General features: G+C 29.3%; 1 protein-coding gene across 1 annotated transcript; it reads right to left on the bottom strand.

Moving 5' to 3' along the window:
• Positions 1-16,103: 16,103 nt before the first annotated feature.
• LOC145844591 (uncharacterized) lies at positions 16,104-23,806 on the bottom strand. Its single transcript, XM_082951990.1, has 2 exons — positions 23,548-23,806; positions 16,104-18,257 (listed from the first exon to the last, which is right to left on the bottom strand). The coding sequence occupies exon 2, from the start codon at positions 18,224-18,226 to the stop codon at positions 16,337-16,339; it is 1,890 nt and encodes a 629-aa protein (XP_082808116.1). The 5' UTR covers positions 18,227-18,257; positions 23,548-23,806; the 3' UTR covers positions 16,104-16,336.
• Between the last annotated feature and the right edge of the window lie 257 nt (positions 23,807-24,063).

Genomic DNA, 24,063 nt, shown 5'->3' with positions numbered 1-24,063 from the left:
GTTAATTTTTGTAATGTTTCTTTTATACTGCTAGGCACATTTGAATTTTTGTTTAAATTAAAATATTTTTGCTTTTTTGCATAAAACAATTTATCATATAGTGTGCACTTTATTGCATATTTCTTAAAAAGCTTGTCTATAAATAGCCAAGCAACTACCTTTATATTGGTTTATTTTTACAAGTTTATACTAACTTCTTACATGAAACTTAAAAACGTACTCTATAAAATTGTTACAAATTCGCAATATAAAATAAAATTGTTCGTTAAAATGTAATTTTAAAGAAGCAATTTTTTTTATGGTTATTACCTGGGGCGTAGCGTGGGGAGGGACACTGGCGCATGCGTGCCACTCAAAAAAAGAAAAGAAGAAAACAAAATAATATAATATCTTTATCCTTTATAGTTTATTTTTTGTGCTTAATTTGCCTTTTTTCAATTATGTTTATCTAGTATTCAAAAAGTTAAACGAAATTTTGAATACCAACTAGTGACAAGTTAGGAAAATTGCCCAATATACTGATTCGGTGCGTAATTGCAAATGCGCTCCGATGTTGATGAAAAACTCCATAAGGAAAAAATTTATTACTTCATTAACTTCATAAGAATTCAGACTCAAAAAGCACGCAATTAATGTAATGCACCGCTGTAGTATAACCTTATGGAAGATTTTTCTACAAAAAGTTTACAAAAATACGTCACGCTTAAAGAAAAATTAAACAATTTTACAAGTTTTTTTTTATGCTACAATAAATGTTAAGACTACTGCTAGTTTTTGTTTTTGTACAAATGCAAGAAAAAGCGTGTCGGCCTATGAGAAATAAACTTTGTTTGCGATTTTTATTTTAAACAAATACAATCAGATAAATTAAATTTAAAAAGTATACATTTAACTATTTTACAAAGTTGTAATTAATTGTAATAACAGTTATAAATTTGGTCTATTTTAACTTCTGTGTAACTTAATTAAATTATGTGCAATGAGGTGTTGTTATCACTGTTGTATTGTATATTAAAGAGACTGATATATTGTTCGTAAATAAAACAGATACTTTCGTTTTATTGAATATATTCATTTCTAAAGATATAAAGTTTACTGTAAGTAGTAAAAACAACTTTTATTTAGTAAGTTTACATTTAGGCAAGTATAAGTAATTCTTAAAAAATTATACTTTTTTTTTAAATTAAATAATTTTGTAATATAAAAGTATTTTTTAAAACAGTAACTTCAAATTTGATTTACTTAATGAATTTATTTAAATTATATTACTTATAAAAAGATCTTTTTATCGCTAATTACAAAAGTTTTAATTTAGAGGATTTTTCGAGAAAAAAAATTGCGCACCCCCTGACCAAAATACCACTCTACGCCACTGGTTAATACCACATTTATAGTATTTGGTTTAAAGCCGTAGTTTACTAATCAACAACGTAATCACGTTCGTTCATTATTTACATTACTATAGAAATTAATATAAATGTTCTGAATAATGGTTACAGCTATTGTTTTTGTTCCTTGACACAGTTTTTAAATTTTTTTCAACTAATTTCTAAAAAATCAATGCTAACATTATATATTTATATATAAAACTTAACCATGATGTTTCGAAAGTTAATGAGTAATAAAAATAGGAAGTTAATTTTATTAACAAATTTGACGCAAACCTTATTTTTAATACAAAACATAATATTCTATATATAAATTTATTTACATTTAACTGCTGGACTTTACTACCTTTTTTAGGAATTCAAAAAAAACTTTACTTAAAACGTAACTAGTTTTATTAAATTAAATCTAAGACATGAAAAAAGATATTTTAACTAGAGAAGAGTTTTTTTTTTTTTGTTATTGCTTCAAATATTCTATATACAAAAATTTTCGAAAACTATAGATACTTCATTTATTTAGAAAACTAAAAAATTTTATTGCATCATAAGAAGCTATTTTTTTCTAAATTTAAGCTAATTTTTATTAATATCATAAAGCTTAATATAAAATATTGAACACAATTTATTAAACCCAAAATATTTAAAGAAAGTAAAACTAAAAACAAACGAACAACAAGTTAAAATATACAACCTTATTAACATACTAAACACTTTAATTTATTTCTTTTTCATAACTTAAAACTTATTTACCTTTTAAGAATGTCATACAAAAATTACTAGGGACGAAAATGATATATACAACAAAGTTAAAAACAAAACAAAGTAAATGTAAATTTAGGTTAATAACAAATCCAGTTATGGTTTGTCGAACTACTTCATATTTTTTTTAAATGAATAAAACTTTTAATAGTTGAAATAAGTTTAACAAATCAAAATAAAGTAATGCAAAAAGAGCAAAACTATTTTCTTATTCGACCTTTTGTACAAATAATAAACTTTTGTATTATAATATTGCTCTTATTAAATGACTGTAAAAATGAAAATCATGAAACACACTGTTTAACTTTAATAATTAATAGTGTATAATTTAATAAAAAAATGTTAAAATAAACTAAGTACAATTAGATAAAACCAAAACATAAAACGAAAGTATAAACTTACAAAAAGATTCTCATCGTATACTTTACCTAGTTACTCAACTAAAAACTATCTTAACTGTTTCTAACAATATTTAAATGCTTAACAGCTAAATACAAACAATTACATGATAAAATCTTAAAAAATTTGAAAATCAATTTTCAATTGAAAACAACTTACAACATTTATGAACAGCTGCTTCAACAAGTTTATAAAGAACTTACTTGAAGCAGGGGCTTCTCCGGTTACCTTCTCATTATTTCATCATACTGACCAGTTTGTTTGTAGTACTCTATCTGCTCCGGAGCCCAGAACAAATCTCTGGGAAGCCTTTCTCTCGGAGCGGGCAGTTGATCGGGAGAAAGGGGCTTCGCGTTTTTCCTCTCTCTTCCGGGAAATTTTTTGGGAGCAGATATTTCGGGACGATCATTGGGAGAAAGGGGCTTTGCGTTTTTCCTCTCGGTTCCGGGAAGTTTTTTGGGAGCAGACAACTTTGGACTATTGTTGGGAAAAAGAAGTTTTGCAGTTTTCCTCTTGTTTTCTTCTTGCAGCTCATCTTCGTAGAACTGTCGGCAAGCTGAGGTAGTTTCCAGTACGTCCACCGAATGACGAGTGAGGAAAAACGACATCAAAAATATCACCACCAACTCGAAGCGGTGAAAGTTTTCAAAAAGGGGATTCACCCCTCGTAAAACAGGTTGGTCGGAGAAAATTTTCAAAATCCAGTAAGAAAGGAAGGTAGTGAGAACCGGAACGCAGAACCTCATGAGAGGGTAGAAGACGCCATCTAGTGTTCGAACCTGCTTGCTGCGAATCCTCTTCACACATCTGCCGAACGCCTCTTTGTAGTTTTCTCCAAACAGCACGTTCGGTATTATGACGTCAGTGCCGATCCTGTACGTGTACAAAAAATCAGGGACTTTCCACAAGCTAAAACCCATTTTCTTCCAAGGCACGTAGTTCGCCACCTCGAAAACCAAACAGAACGGAGCGGTGAGTGCGTGCTTGAACGGCGAGTCGAAAAAAATATCGAACAATATCGCATCCGGGTCCGACTCGGTATGTTTGCGCGCCAGCCTCGGCTGCATGATTTTATGGTAAACGCGTCTGGTGATGACGTAGTTGTGATGCAACCTAAAGGAGTGAGCGAACAGGAACGCGGCGGATACCGTGGAAACCGCGTTCAGTAAGCACAAAACTTTTAGAACTTTGGTTGACAAAAAATTTCCCGCGGTTTGTGCTAAAATGTGATGATAGTTGTAAAACAGCATGGCTATTGGAACCCACACGCAAGCGTTGACAAGCGACAAAACGTAAGCCCGCAACAGCGTTTTAGCGAGTTGGAAGATCTCAGAAGCCACCTTGAAAGTTTTATCCGCTTCTTTTGCAGTGGGTTTCTCCTTGAAGTACGTCACAGCCAGAAAAATATAATGAGCGTTCGCCATCAACCAAAAATAAGACACCAAACAGACAAAGGCGATTTGACCGTTTGAAAAATAGGGTGCGATCAAGGGGGTGTCCCCGTTGAAAAACAAATCCGACCACTTTTTCTCGTAACAATAAGCTGACAGGTTGGAGCAGGCAAAGTACAAACTGGCGAACGTGGAAACGGTCAGTGACGTCACAATCATCGCTGCTTTCGATTTTCTCCCGCGCGACACCAAGCTGTGCGACACAATTCCGAAGGTGACGAAAATGACGGCGAGCGTGCAGAAGATTTGGCACGGGTGGGAGGAGAAAACGACCGCAATTTGCTCGAGAACCTGGTAAATTTTGTCGTCTTCAGGAGCGGAACAGGCACCTTCCTCTTTGAACCTTCCTAAGAAGTTCTGGTTATGAAAAAAAATTGAGTTTAGTTAAACCAAAAAAAGTGCAGAGAAAGTTTTTAATAAGGAAAAGTTAAAATTATAAAACAAAGCTATATGTAATTGTTATAAACAAAAAATTTATTTCAAGTTGGCAGCATAAAACATATGTTGCTCATTATATACTATTGATCTTTATTAGAGCTGTAGTTTGAATCTTTTGCTCTAAATATTCAACTTTTAAAGACAACACCTTATTATATGATAAAAATTTAAAACTACCTTAAAAAAAAAGTGTATGATGAACAGGGGCGTCGCGTGGGGTGTTGCACTGCCGCAACTGCACCATCTTAAAATTTTGTAAGAAAAATAGTAAGTATCTATAACGTTTTCGTTATTTTTTAGAACGAAATCTCTTTTAAAACTCCAATTTTGAAAACGACCATTTTGCCCACTTCACTGCCGCAAACTCTTAGCTGACTGCCACAAATGAACTCAAAAAAGCAAAATTTCTTCAAGTATTACCGCAAAATCAATATCTTGCGGTAAGTAAACTAAGTTGAAAATTCCCTAAAACAGGACCAGCTTAAGTATCATCTACAACATAAAAACATGTAAACATAAAAAAAAAACAAAGCTAAGCTACTGAAAAGGATTAAACTTGAGTTTATGTACCCACATGATTTTTTTAAATATAACAGATCACTTCTATTAAAACTGGACAATAAAAGAACAAAAGTTGTCATAAATTAAAGATTTTGAAAAAAAAGATAAAAGCCTTAAGTCACTAAAGTCTAAGAATTTTGATTTTTTATTTTAATCTGCATACTTAACTTAACTACAACTGATTATTTTTATCATAAAGTTAATAAAATATTTTAATAAAATTATATTTAAATGTAAACTTTAAGTTCTGAAAAAACAAATTAAGAAGTTTGTTATAAACTTCCAGTTCACTCATACAGAAAAATAATTTAAATTTATATTAAATGAAATTTAGTATTATTAAACAGTCACATATTTAAAAAAAAGTAATTAGCCTTAACTTAGAAACTTTGATTACTTAAAGTAGTTTAATATTTTAGGAAAATTTATTCTATTATATATGACTTTTGGTTTAATTTTTTCATCAACAAAGAAAAAATTTTAGATAAAATTGTTGAAATATTGTTCCCTTGCCTCATAATCAGGATAACTTAGAAATGTTAAAAACTCAAGATGACAACAGATAAATTAAAACAGACCAAATAATAAAAATATTCAGGCTGACTAAAGCAGTTTTAGTTTTTTACTCTGAAAATAACAAGCTTACTTATAATTAAAAAATAAGTGTTTTACCCCTATGGCCACATGAAAACTAACTAACCAATTTTTTACTGCTATAATGGTTACATATTTATAACTTATCTTTAAAATTCTTGAAAAGTGTTCAACAGCCTCACCAACTAAACTTTAAAAAATTGAGCTCCTGAGAAAAACACTGTCATCAAAATTAAAAAAAATATTAAAATCAAATAAAGAAAAGATACCTATAAAAAACATATTAAAAAACTAAACCTCCAACAAAAAGGCATTAAAATTAGAAAAAAAGTTAATAAAATCTTAATGTTTGTGAAAAGAATTGTGCAAAATAGTGAGGGTAAGGGGGGGGGGGGGAGGGTGAATAGGCACTTATTTACATGTTGTTCTTATTTTAACTTTTTCAGAAAGCTAATAAGTACTCTTTAATTAACTTGAAATTTCCAATTAAACTTTTAGTTACATCTGGTCAAAGCCAGAGAGTACAATGATTTATTATACAAGGAGCAAACTTTTTAATTTTACTGAAAAAACAATTTTACTGAAAACCTATATTCTCTATCATTCTTAAAGCAAATGTTATTAAACTTTTTCATCCTATGTTTTATAAAATTTTATACTTTTGTTGAAGAGAAGTTTTAAATTTTTAAGTATCAATATATATTTTTATATATACAAAAAAAATACTTTTGTTATAACTTTTTTTTTCTTAGTGTTTTAAATTTCTATTTTAGCAAATTGTTTTGTTTTATAAAAGAATCATGTAAAGACTTTGAGGCCAACTTATAAAAAATTTGTAAAATTTCTTTTTTAAGTAATGTAAGTTATTCTTTGGAAAAAAAAACTTGTACACAACATTTTATTTTTTTGTAGACATTTTAGTTTATTGCCAAGTGAAATTAGATTTTTTTTAAGTTAAATATTAGTAAAATAGTTATTAATAGTTTAATGTTTTATTACTCCAATATTTTTTAACTAAAGTTTAGGCTAAAAGAAATATTATTGCATTTGCTGTATTTTCTTATTATAATATTAGTCTGTTTAATCTAAATTGTAAGTTAGAGACTTCGTAAAATTTATTCATGAGCTTGCTTGTTTTACTTTTGTGTTTTTTACTTAGTATTCAAGCTGTTTTTTTTCAAACATCAACAGTTTTAATTAGTTATAAGTTGATACTCGTTTATTGTTTTCAATATTCATCAGTAAATAAGCAATTATTTTCTACTTAGTAAAACATATTTTACTTTAAATAAACTTGCAGTTTGTAAATAACTTTTTTTTTGGTTGTAGACTTTTTAATTTCCTTGCCAAGTCTAATAAAACATTAATTTTTTTGTTAAGTTAAATATTAATAAAATAACCATTCTTAGTATGATGTTTAATCAAACATTTTTTAAATAAAGTTGAGGCAAAATAAAGAACTATTAAAGTTGCTGTATTTTTCAATATAATAAAAATTTGTTTTGTCTAAATTTTTTCTACTGTTTAATATTTTCTTTTTCTTAATAATTAATACTGATAAGTAAGCTAACATTTTTTGAGTCTTTTAAATTACTTTTTTTTTTTTTTTTTTCTATATTTGCTTTAATTTTTTAAAGTGTTTACCTTTTTTTTAATGTTATTTTCTTAATATTTTTTTTTTGAAAAATAAATATTCATTTTTAAATAAAATTTCCGAAGTTACATTAGCAATTTAATGTAATTGTTATAGAAAAAAGTCTAAAAAAGAGTTTTAAAGTAGGGTTTTTTTTTTTTAATTCTGCACCACCGAAAAAAAATACCACGCGACGCCACTGATGATGAACATTTAAGGTGCACAATAGCAATGGACAAACTTGTGTAAACGTAAAATTGGTCAGTTTAGTAAAACAATTATCAACTTTACATCATTGCGATAACTTAACATTTTAATAAGAAAAATCTTAAAAAACAATATGATTTGTTAAAACACTTTCATGGTACTTTAAACATACTTAACTCACATGAAAGAAATAGATAACGAAAATAACGGAATAAATACCAACAGAAAAACAAATCATATGTGTGCTGACAGCTTTTAAACAAGTAATAAAAATAACTGAAAGTGGTAATAAAAAAATAAACAATAACATCATAAATATACAGTTTTAGGGTTTATTCATAATAACGCAGATAACCGCACAACTTTAAATAATATTTTTTTTCTAAGTCTTAATTCAAAATCTACTTTATGCCAAAGAAGAATAAATGTAAGATTAAATGCTCAGATTAATATTTAAAATCAAAAGTAAAATCGAAAAAAAAGTTTAGGGAATTCCTAAATAAACTTTATTTTTAACTAAAAGGCAGTAAACAAAATAACATAAAAGTTAAGTAAATGATATGTATGGTTCTTCTATATAGCACATATTAAAAATTAGCACAAGTAGAAATATTTGAAAGACTAAGTAAGATACTCAACACAAAACAAATTTTGAAAAAATTAGGTAGTACTGACATTTAAACCAAGGAGAATACCAAGAAAAACTTTTCAACAAGAAGCTATAAGAAAATTCAACTATTATTTATGATTTATTTCAAAAAGTTAAAACTTTCCAAATAAAAATTTAAAGTGTACTAAGTTATATTAGCTTCAATAATTATTCTATTATATCTAACTGTTTATAATTTTACTTTTAAACTGAGTTCCTCACTCGAAAACTTAATTTGAAATTTCCAGTTATACATATAACAAAAAGATATATTTTTTGTTTAATTTATAGTCATGTGAACAATATTAAAAGATTAAATAAAAATGATAAAGTCACTGTGAGAAATTTTAGTTTAAAATATAAAACAGGTAGTCTTGGGAATTTTTTTTTTCATTTAGAATATAAAATAAGAGTTTAGATAAGTACAAAGCTTAGCATGTATAGTATTACTAAACAAAATTGATTTTAGAAACACTTTTTAACTGCATGTTGCAAATAATTAATTATTAAACATGAGAGTTTTTCTCAATACAACCTGTTTTAATCTTGTTATATTCAAACACATAAGTTATCATCAAACTTAGTTTATTACTCAACTGCTTGATAATTAAATCGCTAATTGAAAAGTAAATTATGTTTTTAAAAATACGAATCAAATTTAACTAGACTTATCATTTACATCATACAAAGCAACAAACAACTCACACTTTCTTTGTAGAAAGAAGCTTCTTCTGCTGAGAAGCGATCTTCCAACATTCCTGCCGGACTGCACCTCCCTCCTTCCAACTGGTACGGTCCGATGTGATCAGGTAATTCCCCGCAAACAAAACCACCTTCTGAATCAAACAGGCGCCCGTACCCGCTTCCGACGAGCAAATCGGTCGTGTTCTCGCGGTAGGGACACTCGGGAACACAAACAGACAGCTTGGGCAGTTTTAAAAACTCCAAAAGTTTCGAATTAAATTTGTTGAGGTTATAGCTTTTTGGCTTGTAGGGAATTCTCAATTCAAAGCTTCCCTTGCCCTGTTTGAAACCGCACGGGCTGTTTTCAAAGTCGTGTCCGTGGGTCAGACCGTCCAGGTCTCCGTTCCAAACCGACCAGATGCTACCAAAAACAAAAAAACAAAACGAGACTGCTGTCACAAATAAAAATACATAAAAAGCAACATCAGCACATGTGCAAGACATCTTTGATGAAACCATCTTATTTCTTGCCATACTTTTGAGCAGTAAACGTACTCAACTCTTCGCATTTAGCTCGAATAATGATAAATGTACAATGCAGTTTGCAAAGCCTTATCAGTCTTGAAACTTTGATTAATACGTCATAATTAGAATCATTTGAAAAATTAAAATAAAATTTCCAAGTTACTCCTTTAGCTATCAAACTCTTTCTTTTCTCATAAATAAATAAACCATAATACAGTGATAAAGAGATAAGATAATGAGGAAATAAGAAATGCTTTGTATAAAATTACAATACTAGAACTGTAAACTAAATTTTCTAAAAACTTGTATAACATATTTTCTTAACCAAAAACAACAAGCAAATTTTGCAGCTGTTTGCAAAATATTATTGATGGTATTTTTAGCTTAAAAACAAAAAAAAATTTTTAATTAGGATGCTTTTCAAAGCTACAAATAATAATTATTTTATCGGTTGCTTACCTTAAATTAGAAACTGTTTCATAGATAAACTAAAATTCAAAGCACTACAACTTCTTGTAGAAGCTTTAAAAGTTTTAAATTCCTGTAAAAACTTTAAAAGGGCCGTATCTCAAAGAGTTACTTGAAATTCGAAAAAGTAAAAAAAAACAAATAATATTATGCTGGTAGAAAACAATTTTGAAAATTTTCATATTGAAAGTAAACAATAACTCACAATTATTCGAGTTTGAAATGTCGGAATTTCAATGGTTGTTAATCGACCAAATTTAAAGGCAATGTGTTTGTAAGGACTTATAAAATGGTTCGGTATTAGTATAACTACAAATGGCGAATATTAAAACACCGAAGCCTTAAGCAACTAAGTGTCAAATACAGATAGTGAATACTACATAAAATAAATAACCAGTACCAAACTACTGTTTGTAAATTTTTGGTATTTTTTGAAATATATATTCAAGTACATAATATTTTATGAATGTATGTTACGAAATACATTTAGCCCGCCATGCAGAAATATCTGAACCGCAAAATATTTATTAAGTGGAAAACAACTTGAGCGAAACAAATAAGAATAAGTTTTTCAATAAGTTTTGTCCTGGACAAGACGTTAAAAGGTATCCAAGTGGTGTGCGACTCGATAACCGAAAGGTATTTTCGTGCACCAGGTCTTAGGACCAAATATTTTGAGCGCTTTTTTTTGTCGTTCAATAAACAACACTGAAAACAATTTAAAATAGGCTCTCAAATTAGTTTAAGTACACTTTGAACCTGTACATTTTAGTTCTTTTGTATATTTGTTCAGCATTAGGGAATGTTATTAGTTTTAGTCATACTTGAATGTTTTCTGATTTTTAATTAATTATTTCTTAATGTTTTGCATTAAATATTTTCTTCTTTAAATCACTACTGAATTTTCCGTAAGTAGCTCAATTTTAGCTCAAACGAACTCACTGCAATTAACTATAAATTTATTTCCTTAGTATGTAGAATCCGTTGCCTTATTATTTAAAATTCGATAACGCCATACGTTTTAAATAGAACCTATAGCAGTATATTCTTAAGTTTTACTTCCTATTGTAACTTAGAAGTCAACTAATTTAAAACGAAGTTTTATTTTTTATATTGATATGCTGACAATAAAATTTTACAACTGCTTGTTGTGAAATAATTTTTGTCTTGCTTAATACTCAGGCACAGACTAATTTTTTTATTCAACTTTAATTGAATGCATTAAAAAATCTAGTTAATAACTAGAGCACTGCTTTATATATGACATTTTATAAATAATGTGTGATTAATTAACACAAATAATGTTTTGAGATATTGCGCTAAAAGTATCTTGACTGATAAAAAATTTTTTTTAGCTTCCAAATCAATTAAATGAAAAAATTGAAGACTGAGGAAAATTGCAATTGTAATAAAATATTCCTTCTTTTTTAAACTAACAAACTTGCATTTAATAGAACGTTGTATCAGCAATTTTTTACTTTTAATTAGTTTAGAAACCTTGGCATTGGAAAAGCATTTTGAAAAATTATAAATGTTGAGTTCAAGTAAGGTAATAATTGTTTCTGCAAAGATTTAAAAAAGATATTTTGTTCACTTCAACAGAAAAAAACTTAAATTATACATATATTACTTCGTCTATCTTTTTTAAAGCGCTTATAACCAAAAGTGTGTATTGTAAAAAACTAATCATGAAAACTACCTCGTAGTTAAACAAACTTACAAAATTCTACTTTACACGAAAAATTTATCCCCAAAAAGTTATTAAAAAACCAGGAAAATAACATTTTTGTGTAACTGTTTGTAACTTGAAAGTTTGTTTTAGTTCTAGACTTTATTGTAAAAATCTTTGTTGAACTTATGTTTTAGTAAAGATCGTTTTTCGTTGTAGCAACCCAAACCACCAATTGCTTTTTTTGTTCTTCATTTGTTACTTAATAAAAATCATCATCAAACCAACTACGTTTTTGATCTAAACAAACTTCTACTATAATAAAGTTACATACATAAAGAATTTAAACCTACTTAATTTAATTAAAAAAAACAAACTCAACTTATCAAATTTTCAAAAAAATAAAAAAGCTGTAATTGCAAAATAAGAACTATACAATCGCTGCTAATCATAAAAAATTGAATACGCTTAAATTTAAAGCAATTTTTAAACAATAAAAATTTTGCTGACTTATATTTATGTTTTAAAAACCTGGCATCAAAACAGAAGTTTGTCTTTAGTAAAGGTGTACTTTGCTATAACTACTTATGAAAAAATTCTATTACCACACAAGCCAGTTTCCCACTAGTTTTCTCTTTTTAATTGTAAAAATATCTTATTTATAATTTTTATTTTTGTATAACTTTATTTTGCAATCAAAATTATGGCCTAATGTTTAAACTTAGTTATTAACAATTTTAAAACTATCCTATTTCAGCCTTTTTAAAACAGTGATCAAGTTTGCTGTAAGTTATTAGTAGATTCTTTTTTAGAGAAGGACAAAACTAGTTCTGTTCAATAGTTGTTAGTAAAACTACTAAAAGCTTGCATAGTTTTTTTTCAGCAAATATAATGGGTTTACCAAAAGTAAGTACGTTCAAAAGTAGTTTAAAACTATGATGAAATTATTTTTTAAATATACCAGCTTAAATGATCAGAGGCAGTTGTTTTTTTGCAAACAGTCCTAAATTGTAGTAGCCGTTGAAAAACATCTGAACACCTGTTTCTAGAGACATAACAAATACATTGTTGAATCCGAAACTTTTATAAGTAACAGTTTGTTGGTGATGCAATTACACGATCGGTTATTTTACGCGCTTTGATTTAAAAATATATATAACTTCATAGTATAACTTAGATTGTGGGTGGACATCAGGTCCGTAAACAGAAACCTGTGAGCCACCACGTGTTTCAAAGATCATAAACAACTTTTGTGAAACAAAAAGAATCGAGTTTTTTGTAACAGGTTTTGAAGAAGGCTCTTAACCTGATTTTTAAGTAAACGGTAGGCCTTAATTAGATGATCAGTCCATTTTATTTTTTCTATCAAAGAGTGTACTTTCTGTTTTTATAGTGCAATTGTTTTAATTTTGTGGTGGTAGAGGCTTTTAATCGTTTCTGGATAGTATAGGCGTAAAGAAAAAATAAAAGAACATAAAACTACAAAGATTAAAAAAGTAATACAAGGTGTTGCAACAATTAGTGTAATGAAGTGAGGTAGATATTTCAACTTTATTTTATAGTAAAATAAAAACATCTCAAGCACTACTATTTGCAACGATAAACGGTTTTCAGCAAAAACGATTTATTAATACTCGACTATCAATTAACTATAACAAGAAATAAAAACTATCTTTTTAACAAAAAACCATTGGTGGCACGCCATTTGGATAGCACTAACAAAGCTGAAATATCAACAATAAAAACCACAAAGTGGAAAAAAAATTATGAAGCTCAAGCCCCTGAGCAAGTGTTGACCAGCGCTACAACAAACAATTGCAACAACAATCCAACCGAGTGATCACTGCCACCAGAGTGAATCCACGATCAGTTGTTGACAAAGCGCATTTAAACTTTTACTAGAACAGTAAACTACATTAAATAATAACTAACTTCTTAAAGTTATAAAATTGGTTATTTTCAAACAAAAGGCTCTTCTCTGTATGTGAACCTGATCGGAAAAATTCATATGAATTTCAATTTTATCTTAGTTAAGATTTAAAAAAAAAGTATCAAGTTTTTATGGTTGTGAGTTTGTTTTTTGGATCAACACTAAATTAAGCTTTAAAAAATTAAGTACAGATAAGAAAAACCCTTTTTATTACATATACAAAGTTATTCATTATTAAACCGAAGAAATATAAGATTAAGTAAGTAATATTTTAGTCGGTTAGAAAAACAAAAAGTACGTCTAAAAAATATTTGCATGCTTGTTTGACTATACTATTTTAAATACTTATACTGTATTGTTAGTATATGCAAACTTGAAAAACAAATGTTTAAAGCAGTTGTCTTCACGGCAAACATAAAAATTATTTACTGTGCTCAGAAAATTTATTAAGGTTAAAAAATGTATTTAAATGACTTTTGTAAGAATTTAAAAAAAAAAAGTTACAACATGTTAACACGTTGATTATATATTAATACAGTCATGAAATAAAAAAAAGTGATTTTTAAAAAATAGTTAGTATTTATTATATTCTAGTGTGCAGAAGATTTATTTTCAATACTTTACTGTGCACAACTTTTAACAAGGTTGAATACCACTGGTAAAGTATGGGTATAGTTTTAGTGTCAGTAACCCATATATAGTTTTGCCACAGATTGAGCGGAAAAACTTTCCAAATTTTTCTAAATCAGATTTAAGTTAAAACTTATACGTAGAATGTTAGTTTTTAGTACAAGTAATTCTAATTACACATCTTAAAGCAAAATATAAACTCACTCTAACACATAATATATACACATGTGATATAATGAAGTATTTCAATTTATTCAAAAAATTCAATTAGACCCTTTAAAAAAAAATGATTGCAAAGTATATTTTTTTAGAAAGTTGCTTTAGGAAAATGCAGTTTTTAGTAAAGATCAATTTCCTTATTAAGAGCATGTTTTTATCAAGTTTTTTGACTTTTTTCGAAAATCCCCATACTTTCCTGACTTTGGCAACCCTGCACTGCATATTTACAAGAAGTAACTTTCATGGATGCAGACTTGTAAGAAAAGAATATTCGCATGTAACAGAATATTAAAAGACTTTAGACTATAAAACCCAGAAAAATTAATAAAGTTTCAAATTGTGCAGGTACAATCCTACAATAAGCCAAAACCTTTTTTGATCATAACGAAATAACCAAAGTGTATCAAAAATAGATTAAAGTAACTTTTAAAAACTCGTTTTTAATGAAGTTGATTATTATACATTACGGGATGGAGAAGGCCCGTACGTTGCACACCTTCAAAGTTAAGGATTATAATTGATGCATGGCCCCTTAATTTAATAATGACAAAAAAATTTATCTATGATGACTTTTTGTGTCTAATCAAAACTTTTTATACTTTACATGTAAAAATTGTTTACAATCCCAGGTTTTTTTTAGTTTCCCAAATTCCAGACTTATGAACCTAAATTGTCAAAGTACAGGTTTTGATGCAACCAAGTGTGTTATATTGTTATCTTCTAATTGTTTTTTGATTAAGCCACATACAAAAATGATAAATTCTGTTTAAAATCGTGAATTGGGCTTATCATAAATACAATAGAATAATAACAATTTTAAGATATATTTTTACTTGTAGCGATCAGAATAATTACATGCCGAAAAAGTCAAACTAGTCAAGGGGCCCTGCATCAATAATCTAAACCCAATTCAATGAAATTGTTTAAAAAATAAACAGAGGAACTTTCTTTAGAATAAGAATTTTAGTCAGCTTTAGAGAAAACAAAATTATAGTTTAAAAGATTGGAGTTTATGTTGAATTCCAAAAATAGCTATTACACTAGAGTAGAGCTAACGCTCGTCTGTGTTTATCAAACGTAGATATGCAAGTAGTCTTTTATGCCAACTAGTATTCATATAATATAATAACAGTGGCGGTACTAACTTTCAGTAATAAGCTAGTATAATTATTTCTATGCGGTTACGGGTAAACCTTTAAAATAATAATAAAATTAATTCAGAGCAGAGTTTCACATAATTGGTGACCCTTCCATGGGCGATTTCGGTTATTTGTGGGGAATAAACTAGCAAACGGGCGACAGTTAATACGGAAAGAGATTATTTAATAATTCTGTTTAGTGGGTGATCATAATAATGAGTTTGCAAACCCCAGACTAAACAGATAAAGCTATTAACAAAGACATTTAAGCAAGGTTACACTCAACTGGGGAACCTCTCAGGGGCAATTTTTATAATTAGAGGGAATTGACTAGCATATTGGCGACATTATGTACGAGGGGGAGCGTTTATTTTATAAAACTATTTGGTAGGCGATCGTGAATATTAGTTTGGAATCCCTAGACTAAGTCTTAAACAGAGGTACACCATTTATTCTTTTAACGTAATGGGTTAATCTTAAGACTTTCGCGGGCCACACTATCCGTTATTTAGAACATTAACTGCATCAAATGGCGCATTGGAGTTAGGTCAACACCAGAAGTTATTTAACCAATAAAACTTAAGTTCCATGATAAAAGTCATTTAATTTACCTTAATTTAGATTTTTTATACTTTCTTTTCATTAACTTTTAACTTAGGTGGTAGTTTCAAGAAGCTCTTCTAGTAATGAAGCAATTTTATATTTAATATATATTATGTTTTAAATGACAGTACAAATTAATAACATAAGTTAATTTCAGTGTTTAAGCTTTATTAAAGATAAAAAAGCGACATAAAGTGTTACAAAAAATTTTAAAACATGCGAAAGTTAATATTAAAATAAAAAATATTTAATTTGTCTAGTAACTTCAAAAAAAATGTATACAAACACACATTTAATTCGAACTTAAAATAATCTAAAAACTTATATTAATTTACGACTCCGGCCCTGTTCGCTAAAAAATGTTCACTGGAATGACTTTCTCTCCTCTGCTCACATGTTGTACTGCCCGTTCCAGTTGTTCTGCGGTGGCTGGGGGTAAGACTGCTGCTGTGGGGGCATGGGCGGCTGCTGAGCTCCGTAGTATCCGCTGGAAGCGCCGTACCCGCCGTACTGCTGCGCCGCGGGCTGAGCTGTCGATCCGTAGCTCTGCGGCTTGTAGCTGTTGGCCTGCGGGGTTCCGTACGAGTTGGTGGGCTGAGCCGGTTTGGAGCTGTACGAGTTGGAAGACTGGTACGAAGGTTTGGGTGCGGAGTTGTACGAGGGCTTGGAGCCATAGCTGGACTTTTGCTGGTAGCCGCCACCCTGGTGCCTGCTTCCGTAGCTGTTGCCGTTACCCCTGTTGTTGTAGGAACCGCGGCCGTTGCGCCCTTTGCCGTAGGAATAGCTGTTGTTGGCCAGCTCCTGCAGCCTGGGATTTACCTGCTGGTTGGCTCCCTGCAATATTTCAACCAACGGTTTAGCCTGCTTGCTGTTTCCGGTTGTGAAGAAAGTGTAGGCGGTTCCGGTCTGACCCGCCCTTCCGGTTCTGCCAATTCTGTGCACGTAGTCCTCAACTTGGTTGGGGAAATCGTAGTTGATGACAAACTTGACGCCTTTCACGTCAATACCACGAGAAGCTACATCAGTGGCTACCATGATAGGTGATTTACCTGACCTGAACTCGTTCAAGACCCAGTCTCTTTCAGGTTGTGACTTGTCACCGTGGATGCACATTGCGGGCCAGCCGTCTCTTCTCATGTCCCTGGTGATCTGGTCACACTTTCTCTTGGTTTCAGTGAAAATGATGGTTTTGTTCTGGCTTTCTCCCATTATTTCCTCCATCAAACGCATCAGCTTGCTGTGCTTCTGGTTCTCGTCGCAAACGTCAACTATCTGCAAGATGTTCTTGTTGGCAGTCAGCTCCGTTGATCCCACCTGCAAGTGAATGGGATCTGTTAAGAAGTCGTTTGCCATCTTTTGCACTTCCTTAGGCCACGTGGCGGACCACATAAGAGTTTGTCTGTCTGGACGGATCTGACCTATGATTTTTCTGATCTGGGGCTCAAAACCCATGTCCAACATTCTGTCGGCTTCATCAAGAACCAAGTAGGTGCATCTCCTCAAGTTCGTCTTGCCAGTGTCCAAGAAATCAATGAGCCTTCCCGGGGTGGCAATGACAATCTCGCATCCTCTTTCAAGGTCTCTGATCTGAGGTCCTTTTGATGCTCCTCCATAGACGCAAGTATTTCTAACGTGGCACAATGGACCGTAGATGTTTGCCACCTGCTGAACTTGCTGTGCCAATTCTCTGGTGGGCAGAAGAACCAATGCAATTGGTCCGTCACCTCTTTCAAGGTAAGGCTGGGCGTTTATGTGGATGAAGGAAGGCAGGAGAAAGGAAAGAGTCTTTCCAGAACCAGTCTGGGCAATACCAACAGTGTCTCTACCGCTCAGTGAGTTAGGCCACCCCACAGACTGAATTGCAGTGGGCGACGTGAAGCCCATGCTCAACAGTTTGTCAGTCATGTACTTGGGGAAGTTGGGCTCAGTGAAGGTGAAAACTGGCTTCTTGACATCTCTTCCGGTGACAGCTATCTCTTTTGATCTGTAGAACTGCTTTATTTGCTCATCAGACCTTCCTGAAACTGTTGGGTTTTCCTGATAAAAGTTCTTTTGGAAGGGGGTAAGTTTTGACAGGTCCCACCTTATTTTCTTGGTCTCTTCAAACTTGTTGCCCCCCTTCCTCTTGTCATGGTAACCGCCGCTGCTTCCTCCGTACCTGCTTCCGCCATGACGGTCACCTGAACCCCTACTCCTGTCGTCGTAGCGACCACCCCCTCTGCTTCCTCCGCTCCTGTAGTCATCGCGCCTGTCACTGTATCTTCCGCTTGAACCTCTCATCTTCTTCTTTGTTGAATTTGTTATAAGTTAACTGTAAAAGAAAGTGTGAAAACTATGCTAATAGGGTCACATAGGGTAAATATAAGTTCTAGTTTTAATTCTTTACTGATTAAAAAAAATACATGCAAATTGTTTGTAATTTGAAGAAAATAACCCTTCAATAAGGAACAAGAACTTTTTTCAAGTTAAGAATATAAAAGTTTTAGAATAGTTCAAAGAAAGGTCTCCTGAGATTTGAGTTTCCAGGTGAAAAATAAAAAATTAGACAAACTTTCAGACGAGCTTTCATAGATTGGAGGAAAATTTAATAAAAATACATTAACAAATTTTATAACCTAAAACCCTTTCATTTATAAAATTTTTATGAAAGTTCTACAAAATTTGAAACCAGCTTTAGTAAAACAGCTAATAAAAATTATTGTGATAAATTTCACCCCATGGTCTTATTACTATTAGTCATTGTAAGATCATTTAGGGGTTTTTGAACTAAATCAAAACAAAATAATAAATTTGACAGGGTAAGTCAATTTAAGTCCTAGATAATTTGTATAAACTTATTATAGCTGGTCATGTTACACATGAATTCTAAAAGATAAGTATAAAATGAATATATTTTTTTTTATTTAACTTGATTTTTAAAAAAGAATTAAGCATTTGAAATAAATAATATTTTTATGAATTAGCTGGTACAAAACACTATCCTGTACTCTTATCTCCAAATGTTACATTTGGCAGTTAAGTTATACTAGTTCATTGTTGCAATAAAGCTATTTACCAATTTAATTATTACATTGTAGATCATACACTAGAATTCAAATTCATATTATGTGACAGGTTAACAATTATTACATCTAACTAAAAAGATACATTAAATTAAACAACTAAATAACTATATCTCTATAATTAGAAGCTATTTTCAAATATATCTTCTAATTTCAAAACAAGATAAAAATATAGTTAGTCATATGTTGCTTAATTGTATTATGAAATGTACACCAATATTACTTATAAAGTAATTTAAGCTTTATTACTTAAGCAAATTATTAAAATTTAACACTTAATTATTTATTTATTTTCTACAATAAAATCTAGGTTTACTTTTTTTTTCAGTCAATATATAACAACTGCCTAAATGCATTTAATCAAGTATTAGGGTCTAAAATCTAAATGGAACTACCTTTGAGATAACTTAAGAACTAACTTAAAATTTAAAACTAAAAAGTGGATTTAACTCATTAAAAACTAATTAACATGACATAACTTATAGTCTAGGATGCAAAATTACAAATAATAAAGATGCAAAAAAACAATATTAAATTGTAACATTGCAACTGACCACAAAATAATAGATATTGGTTAAAATGGAATGCAGAGTTAATTCAAGTTTTCAAGTTGATCTTCATAAGGAAAATTTTGTCCTTAATAAAAAATTCAAGGTTAAATAACAGCAAGCTCCCATAAGTTTTTTAGCATGATGATCACTGACCAATTCATTTAAATTATTTATTTTTTATTGGCCACAAAACAGAAGTACCAATTAAGAAGCAAAACAGCCAGCTTAAGAACAAACAAAAACTAGCTTGAGCCAGCATTTGTAATATTAGTAAGAACCAAACTATCATTAAAGCTTTTAAATCTTTGATGGATTTAAGTATCTAAAACAGATTTAAAAGCCAATAATTAGCTTGATATTTTGAAAGTGTGCTTTATTCTTAAAAATTTTATGTACTAGGCAGAAAAATTAACTGGGAAAATTGGAGATTATATTTAATGATAATAATGAACATTTATTTTAGCTACTTATTTAGAAATTTGGGATTATACTAAATTTGAATAAAAAAAATTACCCTAAATCACTTTCAAAATAAGTAGCTACATTTTAATTACAACTAATTTTATTGAACACCTTTTACAGGGTTGCTATTTTTAAAGTTAATAAAAAACAATCAAGTGACCAAAAGTAATTTAAGTAACCTTAAAATGGCTAGTCATCCTAAGCAATTTTATAATAGTTTTGTCATCAGAGTTGCCATTAAATTCCAGGTTTTTTTTTCAAAATTTCTCAAATTCTAGGTTTTTCTAGCCTAAATTGTCAAATTCTAGTTTTTCCGGGATTTCAGGTTTTCTAGCAACCCTAAATAATGCAATTTGGGCAAAAAAAAACCTGTGCATATATTATTTCAGTGTACACAAAAAATTTTGCAATAAAAATATTTTATAATTCACTCAAAATTAGTCTTATATTCATTATTATAAGATGTTTTTTATATGCTAAGGCTCCCATAGTAAAATATTAATCAGTGTCATCTCTACTCAAATATAAAAATTTTAGCTATTCTAAAATTAAAAATTATTATTTTAACTTTTTTTTCTTTATAGAACAAATCACTATGAGTTAAAAATTGTGTGGCCTGAAGGTATAAGTCCTATTTACAGCTTAAAAATTATGTATTCAATGGGCTAAACAAATTAAAAAAGACTTGTTACAGAGTTTGTCACTCTTGTATGCAAAAAGTAGGGTCCGGTTGACCAAAAAATTAACCCGAGTTAGATTAAGTCAGCATTATCAGCTTGGGTTGATGGAAAAATTAAAAACAAACTAATTTAAGCCAAAAAGAGAAAACATGTTTTACAAGGAATTAACAAAAAAAATATTTCTAAGAGAATTAAGTAAAAAAACCAGCCTGAGATTTTAAAAAACGTCCAACAAGCTTGATTTCTACAGAAAAAATGTTTCACAAAAAAAAATCAAACTATTCTGAGTTTGGCAGAGTCAGCCTGAGTTATCTGTGTGTGGCATCCTTGTAGTAAGTAAATTTGAAAAGCCATGGAGTAGTGTTGTGGTCAAGAAAATTTAATTTTAGAAATAATTATCAGATTTTAATGAAATACTTAAGTAGTAAAATACAAGAAAAACTTCACTAACTTGTATAATTATATAGCAAAACTTGTATACCAAAATGCATGCTGGAATCTGCATTTATATACAGGATTTCAAAGTGTTTTTTTGCAAATTGTCTCCAGGTTTTTAAAATTTTGTCTAGGTTTTTAAAAGTACACATTTTTGCTTCTATTTTTAGTTTAAATAAGGTAAGAAAGTGTAATAAATAGTATAAAAACATTGAAAAGATATTGTGAAGTTCCTTTAAATGTGTTATTAAATAAAAAAAAACTTGATGATGACAAGGAAATTTTATCTATAGGATAGATAATTGAAATTTTACTACTTACATGTTAAAATTCCTGGCTTTTCCAGATTTTTTAGCCTAAATTGTCAAAATCCAGGATTTCAGGTTTTTGTTGCAAGTCTGTATAACATAAGATTTTTGGAATTTTTTAACCTGGCATGTATGGTGTTTAAAATAATTTTAAAATTAAAGTGAAAAATATTTAAACAAAGATGTCCATACATATATTACTTTTGTACCATTTTTATGACCAATATTACAACAGTTACACTTACAAAATTTAATCCATAGACTAATAATTCATTCAGAATGAAACATTCTTGCCCTTTTTCTAGTAAGGAAAATTTATAGCATTATAAAGTTATTACAGGGTTGCCACTTGTTTTTTCAAAATTGTTTCCAGGTTTTTCAAGTTTCTTCCAGGTTTTTAAAAGTAGACATTTTTGGATCTATTTTTTGCTTAAAGTTAAATTTAAGGTAAGAAACTGTGTTAAATGGTATAAAAAGATAGAAAAGGTACTGTTAACCTACTAAAAATGTGTTTTTTAATAAAAAAATTTTTAGTGATGACAAAGTTTTTTTTATCTATATGATTATTAATTAAGCTCAACAGTACCTTTTTTGAGTCAAACTGAAATTTAACTACTGTACATGTTAAAATTCTAAAAAATTCAAGGTTTTTCCAGGTTTTTTGTTAAAAACTCCAGGTTTTTTAGGTTTTTTCAAAATTTCGTTAATTCCAGGTTTTTCCAGGTTATTTTTGCCTAAATTGTCAAATTCCAGGTTTTTCCAGGAAAAGTGGCAACCCTGTTATTAGTAAAATAAATATTTTTTTTAGTGTCTAAGGTATAAAAACATGTTCTTTGTAAAATATAAAATAATGAAGAAAAATATTTAATGTGGGACTTAAGACTTATTTATTTAACACTTGAGCTAGCTGTACTGATGTGTAACATCTTATCATTTTAATTGAGGATGATTTTATAAACAAATGGTTACATGCAGAAAATATTACAACTAGTTGTACATTTAAAATAAATCTATATCAATAAAATTCAATTAATATGTTAATCTGTAATGAACACATAATTTTTAATTGGTAAAACAAAATTGCCATGGATAAGTCTAAATAGTGCCAAACTAAGCCTGCTGGCTGGAGGGAGAGCTAATTTTTAAATACTTAATTAGTTGAAATTTTAAATCACCTGAGTTATTGATTACCATTAAGAAATAGAAAATTAGCAAACTATGACCCTCATATAATATGAAAACTGTGTTAACTTTTCACTACAGATCAACTTATAAAAAAAACTTGAGTCAAACACTTGCATTACACTTTTCCAACATCTGTATTTTCAAGCTTTTGAAATATACTATAAAATTTTATAGCCTTTTAATCAGATTTAAGAAAAAGTTACTATATATAATAGATCACAGGTCATACACCATATTCATAAATACAGCATAAGTTTAATATACAAATAATAAAACATTAATTATTGGCATAGGCTTACTAAATATTTCAATTAAGTTAGTTATGTACAACTTGACAGCTATATATTATTACAAAAAAAATTTATTTCATTTAATTGATTATTTTAGAGAAAAAGTAAAATAAATTAAGATCTTTGAGCTATTATAGGTTCTTTATTTTGTCAACTTAAAAATAGCAAATTTAGAACAAAATTCACAAAAAGGCACTTATAACATTAAAATTTATACAATTGCCTAGAAACACCATTTTTAAAACATCTTTATAATAAAAAATTAAAAAAACAGCTAATAACAATTAAATAATGTTAAATTCCATTGATGGAAATTTAAAAAGCTGCCAAGCAATTTAGTAATGCATGATTACAATTTTATTGTAGTAAGAAGAGCCAAATAATCTGTAACATAAAAACTAATAAAAATAAAGTATCAGTATAAAATTTATTAATATATTAATATATTATTATTTCATTTAAGTATAAAAAAAACTATTGTTTCATCTTCTAAAACTAATACAAGATTATATATTATCTTTCCAGGTTTTCCTTCTAATAAAATTGATGTAATGTCTGCAAAACTTTTTGATTAAACAACTTTTTTATTAAATTTGCAAACACTACACTATTAAAAAAGCAAAAATACCTGGATAGTCTTTCTAGGCTAGGGGCAGAAGAGTCATATGTCCTCAGAAGTTCACCTCATCTGGATTCTCTTAAAGCCCAGATGAAGAACTTCTAATAATTGATCCAAGCTTAGCCAATCTAAGTGATGACTAAAGTACAACACCAACATTAAATTCTTTAATTAATGAACAAATAAAAACTATTAAAATGGTGCTGACGGTTTGAATCTGGACATACATCTCCTCTAGATAATAATATTTATATATTTAAATTAACCACACCTGAATTTTCAGCAAAAAGCAGTATGTGGGTTTTGAATTTTAGAAATCGAGTAATCACGTGATCAAACTGACCTAAGCAGTAGAGTTTTTTTCTAGAAAACTTCACAAAATGGAACTTTTATAGTACCTAAGAGAGATAAACGGTTTTTCTGCATTTAAGTTTACATGTTATAACTAAAATTTTTAACAAAACAGAAGCGGTATTTAAATTAGATATTGCTTACTAAGATACATAAAATTATACATATACTGTT

The sequence above is a fragment of the Thalia democratica genome, chromosome 9 (genome assembly GCF_965202585.1).
Source record: "Thalia democratica chromosome 9, ktThaDemo2.hap1.1, whole genome shotgun sequence".
In the NCBI taxonomy this organism is placed as follows: Eukaryota; Metazoa; Chordata; class Thaliacea; order Salpida; family Salpidae; genus Thalia; species Thalia democratica.
This window is presented reverse-complemented; position numbering and strand designations above follow the sequence as displayed.